Source organism: Aspergillus niger (genome assembly GCF_000002855.4).
Source record: "Aspergillus niger supercontig An09".
NCBI lineage: Eukaryota > Fungi > Ascomycota > Eurotiomycetes > Eurotiales > Aspergillaceae > Aspergillus > Aspergillus niger.
In genome coordinates, this window is record NT_166525.1 from 956,622 (window position 1) to 971,331 (window position 14,710).

General features: G+C 49.9%; 9 protein-coding genes across 9 annotated transcripts, besides 1 other annotated feature; 4 read left to right on the forward strand and 5 right to left on the reverse strand.

Annotated features, from left to right (window-relative positions):
• Positions 1-96: 96 nt before the first annotated feature.
• An09g04260 (hypothetical protein) lies at positions 97-798 on the reverse strand (the record flags this gene model as incomplete). Its single annotated transcript, XM_059749765.1, has 3 exons — positions 97-312; positions 374-680; positions 728-798. 3 exons carry the CDS (start codon positions 796-798, stop codon positions 97-99), a joined length of 594 nt encoding a protein of 197 aa, XP_059606294.1.
• A 139-nt stretch (positions 799-937) lies between these two features.
• Positions 938-1,593, forward strand: An09g04270 (hypothetical protein; the record flags this gene model as incomplete). Its single annotated transcript, XM_059749766.1, has 4 exons — positions 938-1,062; positions 1,152-1,257; positions 1,400-1,460; positions 1,544-1,593. 4 exons carry the CDS (start codon positions 938-940, stop codon positions 1,591-1,593), a joined length of 342 nt encoding a protein of 113 aa, XP_059606295.1.
• A 393-nt stretch (positions 1,594-1,986) lies between these two features.
• Positions 1,987-3,768, reverse strand: An09g04280 (uncharacterized protein; the record flags this gene model as incomplete). The annotated part of the gene is made up of 2 exons (XM_001393706.3): positions 1,987-2,409; positions 2,644-3,768. The coding sequence occupies 2 exons, from the start codon at positions 3,766-3,768 to the stop codon at positions 1,987-1,989; spliced, it is 1,548 nt and encodes a 515-aa protein (XP_001393743.1).
• A 317-nt stretch (positions 3,769-4,085) lies between these two features.
• On the reverse strand, positions 4,086-4,883 carry An09g04290 (hypothetical protein; the record flags this gene model as incomplete). Its single annotated transcript, XM_059749768.1, has 4 exons — positions 4,086-4,371; positions 4,424-4,536; positions 4,631-4,666; positions 4,833-4,883. The coding sequence occupies 4 exons, from the start codon at positions 4,881-4,883 to the stop codon at positions 4,086-4,088; spliced, it is 486 nt and encodes a 161-aa protein (XP_059606296.1).
• Positions 4,884-5,170: 287 nt separating this feature from the next.
• An09g04300 (uncharacterized protein) lies at positions 5,171-6,510 on the forward strand (the record flags this gene model as incomplete). The annotated part of the gene is made up of 2 exons (XM_059749769.1): positions 5,171-5,354; positions 5,417-6,510. The coding sequence occupies 2 exons, from the start codon at positions 5,171-5,173 to the stop codon at positions 6,508-6,510; spliced, it is 1,278 nt and encodes a 425-aa protein (XP_059606297.1).
• A 1,129-nt stretch (positions 6,511-7,639) lies between these two features.
• On the reverse strand, positions 7,640-8,572 carry An09g04310 (hypothetical protein; the record flags this gene model as incomplete). The annotated part of the gene is made up of 3 exons (XM_059749770.1): positions 7,640-7,667; positions 7,721-8,162; positions 8,257-8,572. The coding sequence occupies 3 exons, from the start codon at positions 8,570-8,572 to the stop codon at positions 7,640-7,642; spliced, it is 786 nt and encodes a 261-aa protein (XP_059606298.1).
• A 242-nt stretch (positions 8,573-8,814) lies between these two features.
• On the forward strand, positions 8,815-10,834 carry An09g04330 (uncharacterized protein; the record flags this gene model as incomplete). Its single annotated transcript, XM_059749771.1, has 5 exons — positions 8,815-9,294; positions 9,397-9,718; positions 10,095-10,138; positions 10,341-10,445; positions 10,517-10,834. 5 exons carry the CDS (start codon positions 8,815-8,817, stop codon positions 10,832-10,834), a joined length of 1,269 nt encoding a protein of 422 aa, XP_059606299.1.
• A 1,558-nt stretch (positions 10,835-12,392) lies between these two features.
• An09g04335 (hypothetical protein [truncated ORF]) lies at positions 12,393-12,861 on the forward strand (the record flags this gene model as incomplete). The annotated part of the gene is made up of 2 exons (XM_001393711.1): positions 12,393-12,743; positions 12,811-12,861. 2 exons carry the CDS (start codon positions 12,393-12,395, stop codon positions 12,859-12,861), a joined length of 402 nt encoding a protein of 133 aa, XP_001393748.1.
• Positions 12,862-13,004: 143 nt separating this feature from the next.
• Positions 13,005-14,359: a repeat region (Title: strong similarity to transposon - Escherichia coli).
• An09g04350 (uncharacterized protein) lies at positions 13,035-14,243 on the reverse strand (the record flags this gene model as incomplete). Its single annotated transcript, XM_059749772.1, has 1 exon — positions 13,035-14,243. The coding sequence occupies one exon, from the start codon at positions 14,241-14,243 to the stop codon at positions 13,035-13,037; it is 1,209 nt and encodes a 402-aa protein (XP_059606300.1).
• Positions 14,360-14,710: the final 351 nt, after the last annotated feature.

Consider the following 14,710-nt stretch of genomic DNA (forward strand, 5'->3'; position numbering starts at 1 on the left):
CGGGGTGAATGGGAACGCCCAAGGAGCCAGCGACGACGCCTAGTATTAATGTACTAGATGCTCACGTGCGAGTGGGCTCACAGTGAGGGCAGTCGCTTAAAGTTCGCTGATTGTCCGGAACTTGACGTCGAGCGGAATAATATGGAAGCTCGGAGGAAGGAGAGGTTCCAGTGCCCGGACGTGAGTCCGGACAATCTCTAGTGAAGCAACAGTCGTGTGACGCACACACTGCGACAAAGCAGGCGAGATCCCAACCGACCAAGTAAAAGCTGACAAGATCGGACACAAACAGAAGTAGGTGTCGTGTCGGGCCTGTTACGGACGCCTCACAACTGCGATGCAGTCAGGAAATCAAGGCTTCGGTTGATCTGACCCAGGTCACAGCAAGATGAGCAAGGCTCAGAAGAGGGGACCAGGCACAAATGGCAGCTCCAGGTCTGGTAGTTGTTAAAAAAGTGAGGTTTGTGAAGGTCACGGGAACAACCGGATAGATTTGAGCACAAAGATGGCGAGATGAGGGAGGGAAAGGTAAAAGAAAGGGAAAGGAAAATTTGCTCAAACTAAGATCATCGTAACAATGGTCCTCTCCCGAAGTTAAATAATCAGCGACAGTTTTGGCACCAGGACTTTTCCCAGGAAAGCCGCGAGGACCGAATAGCCGGACGACAGAATTAATCAGCCTGGCGACCCAGGATCAGTCATTCCGCAATAACGGCGATTGTGTCACCCGGAAACCGTCGACCGACACGAAACAGGGGTAGAGCCAGCGGTCGTGGAGGTAGTATATTCTGTACCCATGGTGAAGGGTAGGACAGTCGACTAGTCCGTGGATGGACAGTTGACCAGAAGTCAAGTGGGCCGGAACCAACTAAGCCAGGCCAGACGGGAGAGCAGAGGCGAAGATTTGCCTCTGGAGGAAGAGGCAGTGGCCAGGAAGATGGCGGGCTCAGACACAGTATTATTGTTGGGGATCTTGGTTGATGATATCCGTCATATCACCAGAGACGGAGAAGGGAGGCGAAGCTGTTCCCATGGTAAAGTCGATGGCTCAGCGCATCTGGAGTAGATGAGGCCCTTGGACAGCGCCAGCGGGAGGACTGGGTGCGAGCGAAAGGGGTGTCCACCGGATTCCAGTAGGCTGAGTGCTAGAGAATGAACCGGGACTGCGTGGGAGGGGAGGCCGAGTGCGAAATCGGGCAGTTAAGCGAGCTGGGGGGCGTATTCGCTCCCACCCACGCCACCCCGTTCGGGTCTGCGGTGAGATGGTCGGCCCCGTGCGGAGCTGCCATCTTATTTTGACTTCCGACCTCGCTGGTTGGACAGCAATGATCTGCATGATTGTCTTTTCGTTCATGGTTCGTCCACCGGAGAATTCCCGTCTTCTTTTTCTTTCTCCCAGACGGAATGGATGGCCTCTGAAGACGTGATTACCTCGGCGCCGGGAGTTCTCCGCGTCAAACGTTAATCACGTGATGTTGCTCCTGCACAGCCAATCACACATCACCTGCAGCTTGCTCGAATTGGTGCCTCCTTCGTGAGTCAGCAAACACTGAAAGGAGTCACGGGATGCCAGTGCTTGATCAGCAGTACTAATCTATTCTCGACAGTCTCCCCTCCAAGCACATCACAACAGGACTCAAGGCCTTGGGAGCATAATCGTGGTCCCATATATACATGACGTACTGAGTACTATAGGTACAGGTCGCTCAAAAACCAAACCAAGGTCATCGGACCGCCAATACTATTCATTCGGTTTCCATGAAGCTTCTGTCTACATACTCATCTCTCTAGATCAATCGAAATCATGGGTCATTAATATCCATTTTCTTTACAGACTGGACAGATCGTCATCAATCCTATAATGTTACACACTATATGAACGCCATCCCACCGCTGATATCTGGAAAAGAAACAACAAGTATGCGCCTGGTATACGACCATATAACCGCCCTCGCAGTCAGTCTTTAACACAGAAAGAGAAAGTTTTTAGTGCTGGCTCCATTCAATCGAGTTCAAATCGATACCCTCCTGAACCATCTCCCACAGCGGGCTCAGTTCCCGCAGGAAGTGGACGCGGTCTTGCACCGCCTTGAGCACGTAGTCAATCTCACTGTCGGTCGTGAACCGGCCGATACCGAACCGGATACTGCTGTGGGCACTCTCATCGCTGCTGCCCAGAGCCCGCAGGACGTAGCTGGGTTCCAAGGAGGCAGACGTGCAGGCACTGCCGGATGAGAGGGCAATGTCCTTCAGCGCCATCAGAAGCGACTCGCCTTCAATGTAGGCAAAGGAGATGTTAACGCAACCGGGGTAGTGGCGGTCAGGATCTCCGTTGAGCGTGGTGTGCTCCATGGCCAAAAGTCCGTCGCTCAGGCGCTTCGACAGCCTTGCGATGTGCTTGGAGTCATACTGTGCATATTGGTCAGCTACTTTCTCATCGACTTCACTGTCTCGCAACAAGCAAATGCAGCAGCCCGACTCATCACCCCTGCTACGGTCGTCAAAGCACCATGGAGACACGCAAAGCGTGTCGCTACCCCCATGGCGCCTCAGTTAATCGATACATATTAAAGCTTATAATCATCGCGGAAACATCCTGACTGAGAGCAAATTCGAGGTTAAAAGAAAAAAAGTGGAACGTACCTCCATGTCCTCGTATGCAATACGGCAAGCCTCGCCAAATCCGACTACGAGGTGGGGGGCAATGGTGCCACTGCGGAGACCTCTCTCCTGTCCACCTCCGGAAATGATAGGCTCGAGACGAACTCTGGGCCTACGGCGAACATAGCATGCACCCATACCCTTAGGGCCATAGATCTTGTGGCTGGAAATCGACATCAAATCGATGTTGAGCTTGTTGACATCCAACGGAATCTTGCCCACGGCCTGGGCACCATCGGTGTGGAAGAAGATCTTCTTCGAGCGGCAAAGCTTTCCGATCTCCTCCATGGGTTGAATGACACCAATCTCATTGTTGACGGCCATGATACTGACCAGGGCAGTGTCGGGACGAATGGCCGCCTCCAATTCTTCCATGCGGATCAATCCATTGCTCTGCACGGGCAGGTATGTCACATCGAATCCCTCGTCTTGCAAGTGCCTGCAGCTGTCCAAGACACACTTGTGCTCGGTCTGGGTGGTGATGATGTGCTTCTTCTTGCCAGAGCGACCGAAGAATCTGGCGACACCCTTGATGCTCATGTTGTTGCTCTCAGTAGCGCCGCTGGTGAAGATGATTTCCTTGGGGTCGGCGCCGATAAGCTTGGCGACGTGTTCTCTGGCTTGTTCAACGGCTTTCTCGGACTCCCAGCCGTAGGCGTGAGTTCTGGAATGGGGGTTTCCGTAGATGCCGGTAAGGTAGGGAAGCATGGCGTCAAGGACACGGGGATCCGTCGGGGTCGTCGCCTGCATGTCGAGGTAGACCGGGCGGGTGCCCTGGTCCATAACAGTCGCCTGCTTCAGAATGCCGGCGGTAGGGCTCATGGACGCATCGCCGGAGATGCCCGAACCAGGAAGATTGACCTTCTGCGCATTAAGTCCAGTCTGGTTCACAAAAGCCTTCTGGTCCTGCTTGATGGCCGTGTCCACCGTAACCTGGGCATTTCCAGCCTTGGTTTCGGAGACGTACGACCGTCTGGGGATAGCAGCGCTGGTGGCGACCACCCGCCGGGGCAGGGATGCTGTCAGAGAGCCATGCGGAGTCGACAAAAGCCGACGGGCATAAGCCCGAGATGCCTGTCTCAAGGCAGTAGGGGTCATAGTAGACATGATGCAAATGAAATCTGCAACTGTACCATACACGGATGGATGAACAGTTGATGACCGAGGGAAGATGACAGCAGGGGGACGACGAGTTCGCCCGGTGGGAAAAAGTTTGGATCCGGTTATATCATTGCCGAGCCCGCTAGGCCCGATCGGATTTATCAGATAGTCCGGCAATTTCCCAATCGGGGCTCGGTCTCGGTGTTACTTGGGCCCTTGATAAGGGGAGTTCGCCAGCTTCCCGCGGAGACCAACAGCGACTACGGAGAAGTCATGTTAGTTAGTAAGTTGGCTTATGTCGTGAGGTAAAACGTAAGACGGGTCTAAGATGAGTCTATATTTTCAGGAATCTTATGCTTGGCTCCCATAGCTCGATGCGAATGAATGTAAGAAGACATATGTCCGGATGGAACAGACGAAAGATCCTCAAAGGGATGGCCAAATCCAGGCACAACTATGGGGGCAGACATTCCACATTCATTGTGAGACAACCACTTATTCCCGTTTATGTTGCTGGCCGACAACATCGTCATCGGTGAATTTCCCCGGATTTCCCACACTGGGAAGACCAGCCTTATGTGCTGGCCACTGGCTGCTGACGGCTGACAGCTGACAAGCTGAGAAAATAGCATCATGACCAAAACAACACTCGACCGATCACGGGGGCACAGGACCATTGATGTGGCAGAAACCGGCGGAAAACGAGGGAAATTCTTGGGCGTCGAGGTCTGTGTTGACGATAGTGGCTACTAGTGCAACCGGATACTCTGGTGCCTAACAAACACCGCAAAAAGCCATGGAGAATCTTTGCTGCTTCCGACACTCCGAGCCCCCCCGGCTGGCTGAATAATCGGCCCTACGATCCGACCCTGAGCCACATCTGGGATCGAAGTTCTTCAGGGGTCTGGAGAGAGAAAGGAAAGATTCTGGAGCCTGGAGAGGGGCTGATCTTATAGTTTTTTGCTCATTTACTATAATAGTCTCCAGGCTACTCCATATTCTATCTTTTCCCCTCTGCAGCCTTACCATCATTTGGCCAGGTACCCAACTGAACCAACACCAAAACACACCACCAAGAAAGGGGGGAGCCACAACTCAGCCACGGTGAGCAGGCAGAGCATTATGTCATAGCTCAGCCACGAATCATGGCAGTCTAACCGTCACCGGCAGCCAGTATTCTTTAGTCCTCACTAGTCCGTTTGCCGCGAACAAAAGGCACTTCCTCCCCACTTCTGGCCTACCACGAGATCCCTGGTTTGATCTGCTCTGGTTATTCACCTTTCTCGACGCTCCTACGCCTTCGCGACCCTCTCCCGACCCCTTTACACCACTTCCTACGACCACCACCTTCCTGCCCTTCTAAACCGAATCCTTCCGCGGGCGTTGGGCGACCTGCGGCCAATCAGAGATGAGTTTGAAGGGCTTTCAGAAGAGCATTGTCCGCGCTCCACAACAGTTCAAGGCCAAGTTCAATATTGGCGAGCATACCAAGGACCCTGTCTACCTGGACGCTGAGCGACGATTTCAAGAACTCGAAAAGGAGACCAAGAAGCTGCACGATGAGTCCAAGAAGTACTTCGATGCCATCAACGGTACACACGGATCCCCCGTCTCGCAGCTACCCCTCCTTTTGCTGACTGGCGTATTTTTCCAGGCATGTTGAACCACCAGATTGGATTCTCCAAAGCGATGACGGAACTCTACAAACCCATCTCCGGTCGTGCTTCCGACCCTAGCTCCTATACAATCGAGGGTAATCCGGAGGGTATCCGGGCATGTGAGGAATACGAGGCGATTGTGCGGGACCTCCAAGAATCGCTGGTGCCCGAGTTAGAGATGATCGACACCCGCGTCATCAGCCCTGCACAGCAGCTATTGGAGGTAATCAAGGTGATCCGCAAAGTCGCGGTGAAGCGAGACCACAAGAAACTGGACTACGACCGCCACAAGAACTCGCTCAAGAAGCTTCAGGATAAAAAGGACAAGTCACTGAAGGATGAGAAGGCGCTTTACAAGGCAGAAAATGATGTGGAACAAGCGACTCAGGACTACAACTACTACAACGACCTGCTCAAGGACGAGTTGCCCAAGCTGTTCGCTCTGGAGGCTGAATTCATCCGTCCTCTGTTCCAGTCCTTCTACTACATGCAACTGAACGTCTTCTACACACTACACGAGCGAATGCAGGGCATCAATATCGGTTACTTCGACCTGAATCTGGACATCGAGGAAGCGTTCGAGAACAAGCGCGGAGACGTCAAGGAGCGCGCCGAGGAGCTCAGCATCGTCCACTTTAAAGCCACGGGCGGGCGCAAACCCGGCTCGAAGCTTGGCCCCAAGGACAAACTGGCGCAAGAGGGCAAGAGTGGTTACGCCTCACGTCAGCGAGATCCCGATGTTGTCGAAAACCCCCCGCCGCCTTACTCTGCCACTGCAGGCAGCAGCTTTACCGCCGCAGCGAAGAGCAAGCCCGCCCCTCCGCCGCCGAAACCGAAGCCCGCTCGTTTCAGCGCTCCCGTCGAAACCGTCACGGCACTATATGACTATGAGGCCCAGGCGCACGGCGACCTCAGCTTCTCCGCCGGGGATGTCATCGAGATCACACAGCGAACGGATAACCAGAATGAGTGGTGGAGCGGCCGTGTTGACGGACGAGAGGGACAATTTCCTGGTGAGCATGACCGGCTGTCATTATCAAAACATACCTCGCTAACTTGTATTCCAGCAAACTACGTCCAGCTGAACTAGCATTATGCTATAGCTATATAATATCCTTATTCCTTGCTCGTCAATGTCATCACTGGTTATCTGGAGTTTCGGAGTGCCATTGTATCACTTGACAAGTAGGAATCGCCAGTCGTTTTTGATTCTTGCCATAGAGCGTTGCATGATGATGACCGTTCGCTGTACATATTGATAATATCGAGGTTGTTTATTCCTACTGCATATTTGACCGCTACTTTGGGTTCTATAGAACTTCGGAAGTATTTCAATGCGTTCCTATGCAACTTTTACTAGAAGCCGTGACATTCGATTCCGATGGGTTTATCAGGTAGACAAACAGCAACCGTAGTAATAGGGATATAGGACTTGCAACAATGGCTGTCCACCAGGCCTCCTACCAAGTAATTCTAAGTCGTCGAGAATTGCGGTCACTTTGGTGTATACTAGTACCCCGTAGTATAGTATTATTGGCTCTGATATGTGGACATCACCGACGTCACGTTACTGTCAATGCATTAGCATCTCCTCACCTTCGCCAGACTTGAGCTTCTCAAGCCCTTCTTGCAGTATTCGGGTCGTTAATCAACGAGCTTTATGATTATCCCTTGTGATGATGTCGGGGGAGCATGGAGGGAAGCAGGGATGGATGCAACTCGCGACGATTGAACGAAGTCAAGTTTAGCTTCCCACTGTCGGGCCCAACCGTACGCACTCTAAATGTATCCCTGGAGAGACAAGACGTTCTAAAAGAACTCCTAGGTTTTCCAATCGTTCGAGCATGAACAGACACCAGTGTCCTGATTGTATCTCGAGTTCAGCCTTTTTGGGCCCTTAGGCATCGTCAGGCATGTGGAAGTATCCTTGACGGGCTAATAATTCTTTTATCTCTCGCGTCCCAAAAAAGGTAGCAGGACTAATTTCAATTTTCCAGAAGCTCAGCCAAGAGCTCCTGGGCTATCGCCGGCACAAAAGCGACATGACTCGGCACAGATTACTCGGTGCAGCTTGTTCAACGACTTTATTGGGGATCTAAGAGGGATAGGATAGTATCCTGACACAACTGGAGAGCTCGGCGAAAAGCGCCACGGTTCGTCGAATTTCCTAAGAAATGCCACAGAGATAGAAGCAGTGTATACGTATAGATAATCGTCTTTCACTCCAGAAGTGGCAAGGACAACGACCTTCAAATTCTTCAGCAAGCCGTGATGAAGTACTCGTGTGATGTGTTACATACCCCGAAACACTGACCACAGTCATGAGGTCTTCGGTCTGCGCCGCAACTGGGGGACGTGGAAATTGTGTGTTCCAGGCAGCTTCTTCCTCGTGCTGCTCATTACTCTGCCTGTGCCACTGCTCTTGGGCAAGTGCGATTAGGATTCCCATAATATATGGATCTTCGATGGTATTTGCTGGCTGAAGAGACCGTAGCTTCTTATCACAAGTCCTAAACACGGGCTCGTTGAATCCCTTCCCCGGTGAGTTGTGTACGTACTTGCTCCGACGGGACTGTATCCCATCGAACGTGACGTAGGCGAGGGATGGGCCGGTGGAATTGCGGGAGAATACGCCCTCTGTCCATATACTCGCGACAGACTGCCGGCGGAAGTAAAAAGACAAAAATTCAGAGCTGTGGCTGTCAGCGATTTCGATCGAGGGTCGGCATGCAAGTAAACTGCCTAAGAGGACAGAAATCACATGCGCCAAGTATTTTTTTGATAGCTGATTTCTTGACCTCCAACGTCCTTCGCCCTCCAAATTGGAGCATCGCACGACGAAGGTCTGAAGGCATATTTGGCTTTGGGAGATGGCGAACGGGGGAATCCGATAACACAACTTGCGAGTGTGGGCGCTCCTTCCTCTGGCTTGTCTGCAGGGTGAACCCGCAACCTAAGAGCCGCAGATGTCTCAAAGTCCAGGCTACTGGAGGGACATATAGACGGTCTCGATTGTTAGCGCGTAAATTTGATTCAATCGAATTAGGCTCGGTTAACCATCTTATCGTTAGTTGCGGCCTGAAGTGACCGCGAGGCTGTACAGAAGGGCATCGATGATCATCAGTGGCGTTGCGCTGGAGTCTAGCTGGCATCTCGTAGCGTTATTGCATTGTAAGTCCCAGATGTTTCTAGGCTGTGCTGGCCGCTTGCGAGTAGTGCCAAAGTTGAAGGAAATATGACACGTCAGGAATGAAAGGAAATGCGTTTGGAAGCCAAGTCAAACGTCACGAGGTCATGTGCATAGACACTGTAGAACCAGTGAGGGTTAATGTTTCTTAAAATTAGCACATTCAGCAGGCCTTGCTTGGTCGAGAGCCGGTAAGTCAGTCCTTCTATGGATCATAACGGCAAATGGCTCACGGTATTTTTGAAGCTCAAAGTCGCAGCGAGTGTGGGCGGCTCTTCGCGAAGTATGGGGGTTTGCAAGTGGCTGCACAGCTCGAACCATGGGAACGGAATAGCTCTGCTAGTAGACGGACAGTACGATACTTGCTCGCCTTTCGACTACTTACCTCGTCAAAAAGCCTTTCTTCAGATTATTGCGCCTGAGCATGAGAGTTGCTCCATCTGCCATAGTACTCCGGACGTTTATCCATACGAGCCGGACCATCACTGGATAGAAACCCTGACTGCGGCCTGCCAGCTTGCAATTTCGAAAAGCACAGCCTCTCAGCTTTTACGACTACCAGGGGGGTTTTTCTGGGTTGCCCTCGCACGTGCTTCGCGTGCGGAAGGGAGCGCAGCAAAAGCATACCCTCAGCGCGAAAGACAGGCGCCGCACAGAGAAGGATATGTAGATTCTGCGGCGGCTATAGTATGATCCTCCTCTCCCATGGGACATTCTTCATCTGAGTACGAGATTGATCCAAATGACGTTGAGGAGGACGAACACGACGAACGGTGAAGTAAGCCCGAGGAAGTCACGGTCCATTTGCTTGTCAGCTATCTATACTTTGCCTTGAACCTTTGCCTCCTTCAAGAGCCTAACAGCCAAGGAGAGATTCGAGTGCGAGTTGAGCGCAAGAAGACCACCGTCCAGGTTCCTGGCATGTATAATTTCACTGCTGAAGATGACGGTGGGTTGTGTTGGATGGATCGCCAAGTTCATGGCTGGGGCATGGGTCTGCCAACCTTGGCCTTTCTTGAAGCCAAAAGAGCTTTCAAATTTATCCATATCGATGAGCGAATGGGAGAATACCAGCCGATAGTTTCAAAAGGGACGCTGGCCCAATATCTCGGTGAGGCAATTGTGACATGAAAAGCAAACCAAAAGTTCCAGGAGCAAGAGTAAGCACTGGCTTTCACACTGCTGGTTAAATGGCAATTTTACATTTACCCATTTGCGCTCTAGTGTATTTCTTATTGCCGGGACAAATACATTCTTGCGTTTCGTCCACTTTAGGTTCAGAGTGGACTACGCTGAATATATAAACGCCACGAGCGAGACAGCACAGATTGTTCTCGTTGCAAATAAAGAGAAAGACACATTCATTCACATGCACAGCACGAAATGGTTCAGTCTCCAATCACCTAATGACAGAAAGTCTGCCCTATGTCATATCATGGCGCCCATAAGGTGGCAAGACAAGCAAAACTCCCTATTTTAAAATACAGATGATCAAGATGAACTAGGGGATAGTAGTGTCGCCTCATGTACAGTGAGCGAGAATAAGCTTGAAACTCGGAACATCGACCTCCTCAGAGGCAAGAGGGCAAGTTGAAATTGCGTCAAGTCGGAGTTTTAAAACCAAATAGGAGCTCCACACCATTCCTGTCAGCGATAAATATGTGATGCGTTTAGCCATTTTTGAGGCACCTGCAGTTATATACAATGTTTAGATGATCAGCATACCGTTATAGACCCTGTTCCTCAGAGCTTCTAATCTGTTGCAATCAAACTACCCCCTGCAACAGAGCTTAGATGAAAATTCTGATTTTCGGGGCGGCCCTCACATTTTGGAAAATGTATGTCATTGTTGCAATATGGCGATCACGAAAGAAATTTTTAGTGGTTCATAATCTTCACATCGAAACAGGGTTGCAACTCGATAGAGGGCTACAGGACCCCAGATGTGACTTTTACTGACTTCCTCGACAGCACAAGCTTCGGCAAGAATAAGGAGTTCAAAGGGACAGTACACCACCCCCGTACAAACATATCTTGGAAAGGGTCGGGCCACGATGAAGTTGTATGCCGGAACAAAATGGGTGAGATGTTTCGATACTTAAGCGGTCGAATAATACTTCGTGGTGAACCAGCGCTGGCTGTACCCATAACCGATCGAGGAAACAATAAAATAAGCAGATCACCTGCTTATCTTATTTTCCCCTTACTAGAAACTCGTATCTGCTAATTCAGCAGCTCTGTAATCAAGGATTTGTCCCGATTGTGTCGTGTTGGCTCTCTTTGACAACAATATTTACGACAAGATGCTTTCCAGAGATGCTGCAGAATACCACAACACTCAGAATCCCCAGCAGCAAACTTTCAGCGGTGAATAAAAGTTTTATTAGCGCGCTCATTCTCAAACATTAATACTAGAGATCAGTCTAGTTGTCTCACCACGGCCGTTTCACCAACGCGACAACCGTGAAACCATCTAAAGATGCTCATTATTCCTTTATAACATCAACCACCTAAGGCAAGTCAAGATCGTCAAAGACAAAGGCATCAGACTTATCTCCGAAACTATTTCAATTTCACCATCCTAATGATCACCCTGAAACCGCACATCGCGTTCATCTTGCAGAACCGTCGTTGCTAAGTATAGCCATAGCCGCCCGAACCCAATAATGAGAACCCACCAGGAGGCCCAAAAAACGAGCTTTCACTCAAATCAGATACTTAAAACATCCTTATTCCAACATCAATCTAGCTCCAAACACAGATAATTTCCCATTGACAATCACTATCGAAATAAACCTGCCAACAGCACTTCAAATTTGGTCCAATGAAAGAAACATGGCACTCAGCGCACAAGCCAAGAACGGCCAGAACCGCAGCACAACAAGCTTTCAGCAGAAACATACTACGAGAACTGGATGGGAAAACGAGATTAGATCTTCCCAACAACAATCTTCATCCATTCCAGTTTAGATCTCACACTATCCCAATACAGACATATCTCCGACCACGACACGAGACGAGACGAGGTGCATGCATGCGTCTAGAGTCTAGACGCACGGCACCCAACCCAGCGCTCAGGATCCGAGTATCTCATACCCCTCCTCATCCTACTGCCAGATAGATACCATGCATCCATCGTGCGTTCGCTAAAATTGAACAAGCAAAATCACATGTATAGCTCGGTCCGAGGAACATCCTCATGTTCCTGTTCCCCTCTCCCGCTTTTCCTCCGCCACAGTGAAATAGATTAACTGGTTCCTGCTCCTGCAGGAGGAACCACACCGCTATTGGGCCACACCGGGGTGGATCGACAGTTTAGTGAGCCCTAAGATGCGGGGTGATGATATCAAACGGTGGCGTAGCGTAGCATACACTAGTTACTAGACATGAAAGCGCAAGAGCTTATCCTTTCCTAGCTCGGTTCACATGTAGGTCAGATTGTCGATAGCTAGCAGCGCATTATCCTCGGAGGTGGTATCTTGGTATGGTAGCCAACAAACACACCTCTGTCCCGCCCTCCTTCTCTCTTCCCCGGCAAGGGGTCTTGAAATCTACTACTAGTACTACATAGTACTAGTCATTCACTCTCAATTCTAGGCCCGATAAGCAGAACCAGAAATACTAATAACCCGTATAATAGTATAAAGCCACACAGTCCGGATAATCAGCCAACAATAACTATCTAAACCCCTTACCAAATAATCAACATACTCAACCCATTCAATCTAATCCCAAACGCCTAACTCCCTCCCAAAACAAACCCGAATCCGAAACCAAAGATCAAAATGAACCTCAAACATCTTCTCCTCCTCGCCACCCCAATCTCTCTAACCCTTGCCAACCCCAATCCCAACCCGGTCGGGCCCCGAAGCCCCCAATCCACAGGCCTACTATCGGACCTCCCCTCCCTCATCGACAACCTCAAGGAACTCCTCAGCCAAGACACAGTCGACAACCTGGAAACGATCGTCAAGGGCGCGGCAGTGCTACTTGGGGGCGATACGCCACAGAACCTGCAAAAGTTGTTGTCGAGTAGCAATATCGACAAGTTGCAGAATATTATCGATAATGCGGATTTGCTGTTGACGACGTCGTTTGTAAATGAGACGAGTGAGTTGATTGGGGATGCGTTGCCGGTAAGCCTATATTTTTCGTTGCTTCGGAGTATATACTATGTGAGAATACAATGCTAATGAGGGCCAGTTGGTGACTGATGTATCGGCGTTATTGACGGCTATTATGAAGACTGCGTGAGGTGCAAGAAGTAGTAGTAGTTTATAGGACATAGTATAGTGAAATGAAATGATGATAATGATATAATTAGTTGCCTTAGTTGCTCCTATTACTCCTAAGTACGAGACCAAAACGTAGCAGAAACCTAACTATACTAGATAAAAGAAGAGAACGCTAAGCACTGAGAGATCCCCTCATAATTTCCCCAAAGCGTAACCATGTGTGAATAAATTTTGAGCTAGTAGGGTTGCAGCCACGAGTAAGTCTTCCCTTGTTATTGTGTAGCCAGAATGCCGCAAAACTTCCATGCCTAAGCGAACTGTTGAGAGTACGTTTCGATTTCTGACTGTGTTAGCCTGGAAGTGCTTGTCCCAACCTTGTTTCTGAGCATGAACGCCCGCAAGCCAACATGTTAGTTGAAGCATCAGGGCGATTAGCAGCATGATATCAAAACGCTCTGAGCTGCTCGTTCGGCTATGGCGTAGGCCTAGTCCGTAGGCAGGACTTTTCAAGTCTCGGAAGGTTTCTTCAATCTGCATTCGCTTCGAATAGATATTAACAAGTTGTTTGGGTGTTCGAATTTCAACAGGTAAGTTAGTTGCTAGAATCCATGGCTCCTTTGCCGACGCTGAGTAGATTTTAGGTGACGGGTGGTGACAATGAGTCCGTGTCGAGCGCTGATTTTTTCGGCCTTTAGAGCGAGATTTATACAATAGAATTTGGCATGAGATTGGATTGCTTTTAGTCAGCCTCTTATAGCCTAAAGTCTTTGAGTGACTAGATGACATATCATGTAAGTTGCTGATAGGTTTCCAGTTTTCCGCTCCTAGGTCTGCATATTGTACTTTTCCTCTTACTCGACTTAACCAGTACCAACCCAGCTTCTCAACGGATTTATACCATGGCACTTTAAAGCCAGCATCACTGACAATGAGCGGTGTGGTGTTACTCGGTAGAATGCTCGCAAGGTCGGCTAGAAATTGGTCATGAGCTTTCTTTGAACATTGCTCTGAAAGCGGGAACGCTTTCTCATAAAGAGTAACAGAACGACCGTGTAGTGCGACTGAAGCTCGCAATACCATAAGCCGTTTTTGCTCACGGATATCAGACCAGTCAACAAGTACAATGGGCATCGTATTGCCCGAACAGATAAAGCTAGCATGCCAACGGTATACAGCGAGTCGCTCTTTGTGGAGGTGACGATTACCTAACAATCGGTCGATTCGTTTGATGTTATGTTTTGTTCTCGCTTTGGTTGGCAGGTTACGGCCAAGTTCGGTAAGAGTGAGAGTTTTACAGTCAAGTAAGGCGTGGCAAGCCAACGTTAAGCTGTTGAGTCGTTTTAAGTGTAATTCGGGGCAGAATTGGTAAAGAGAGTCGTGTAAAATATCGAGTTCGCACATTTTGTTGTCTGATTATTGATTTTTGGCGAAACCATTTGATCATATGACAAGATGTGTATCTACCTTAACTTAATGATTTTGATAAAAATCATTAGGGGATTCATCAGCGCTAAGCATTCAACTTCCCCTTCAACTCCCCCAAATAATACCTCAACGGATACCCTCTTATCGACGCAGGCAGCGCCGGATACAACCGCCACCGAAAACCCCATCGTCCCGCGATACAGTCCCCTCGTCTTAGCTGACGACTTGAGCCCATACGCCTCGCGGATCCGAGGCGGGAGCATCTCAATTGTAATAACCCTCAGCAGAGGCTTCACGGTTGAAACCCAGCGAGGCAAGTCCGTCCGATTCAGAAGATCCTTAGCGAAGAGATGCGCGTCTCCGCTGACATTCAACCGCTCAATTTGGTCATCCCAGTACGTCCAGAACGCCTGGCGAGTGGGCGGCCAGACGTCCTTGGCAAC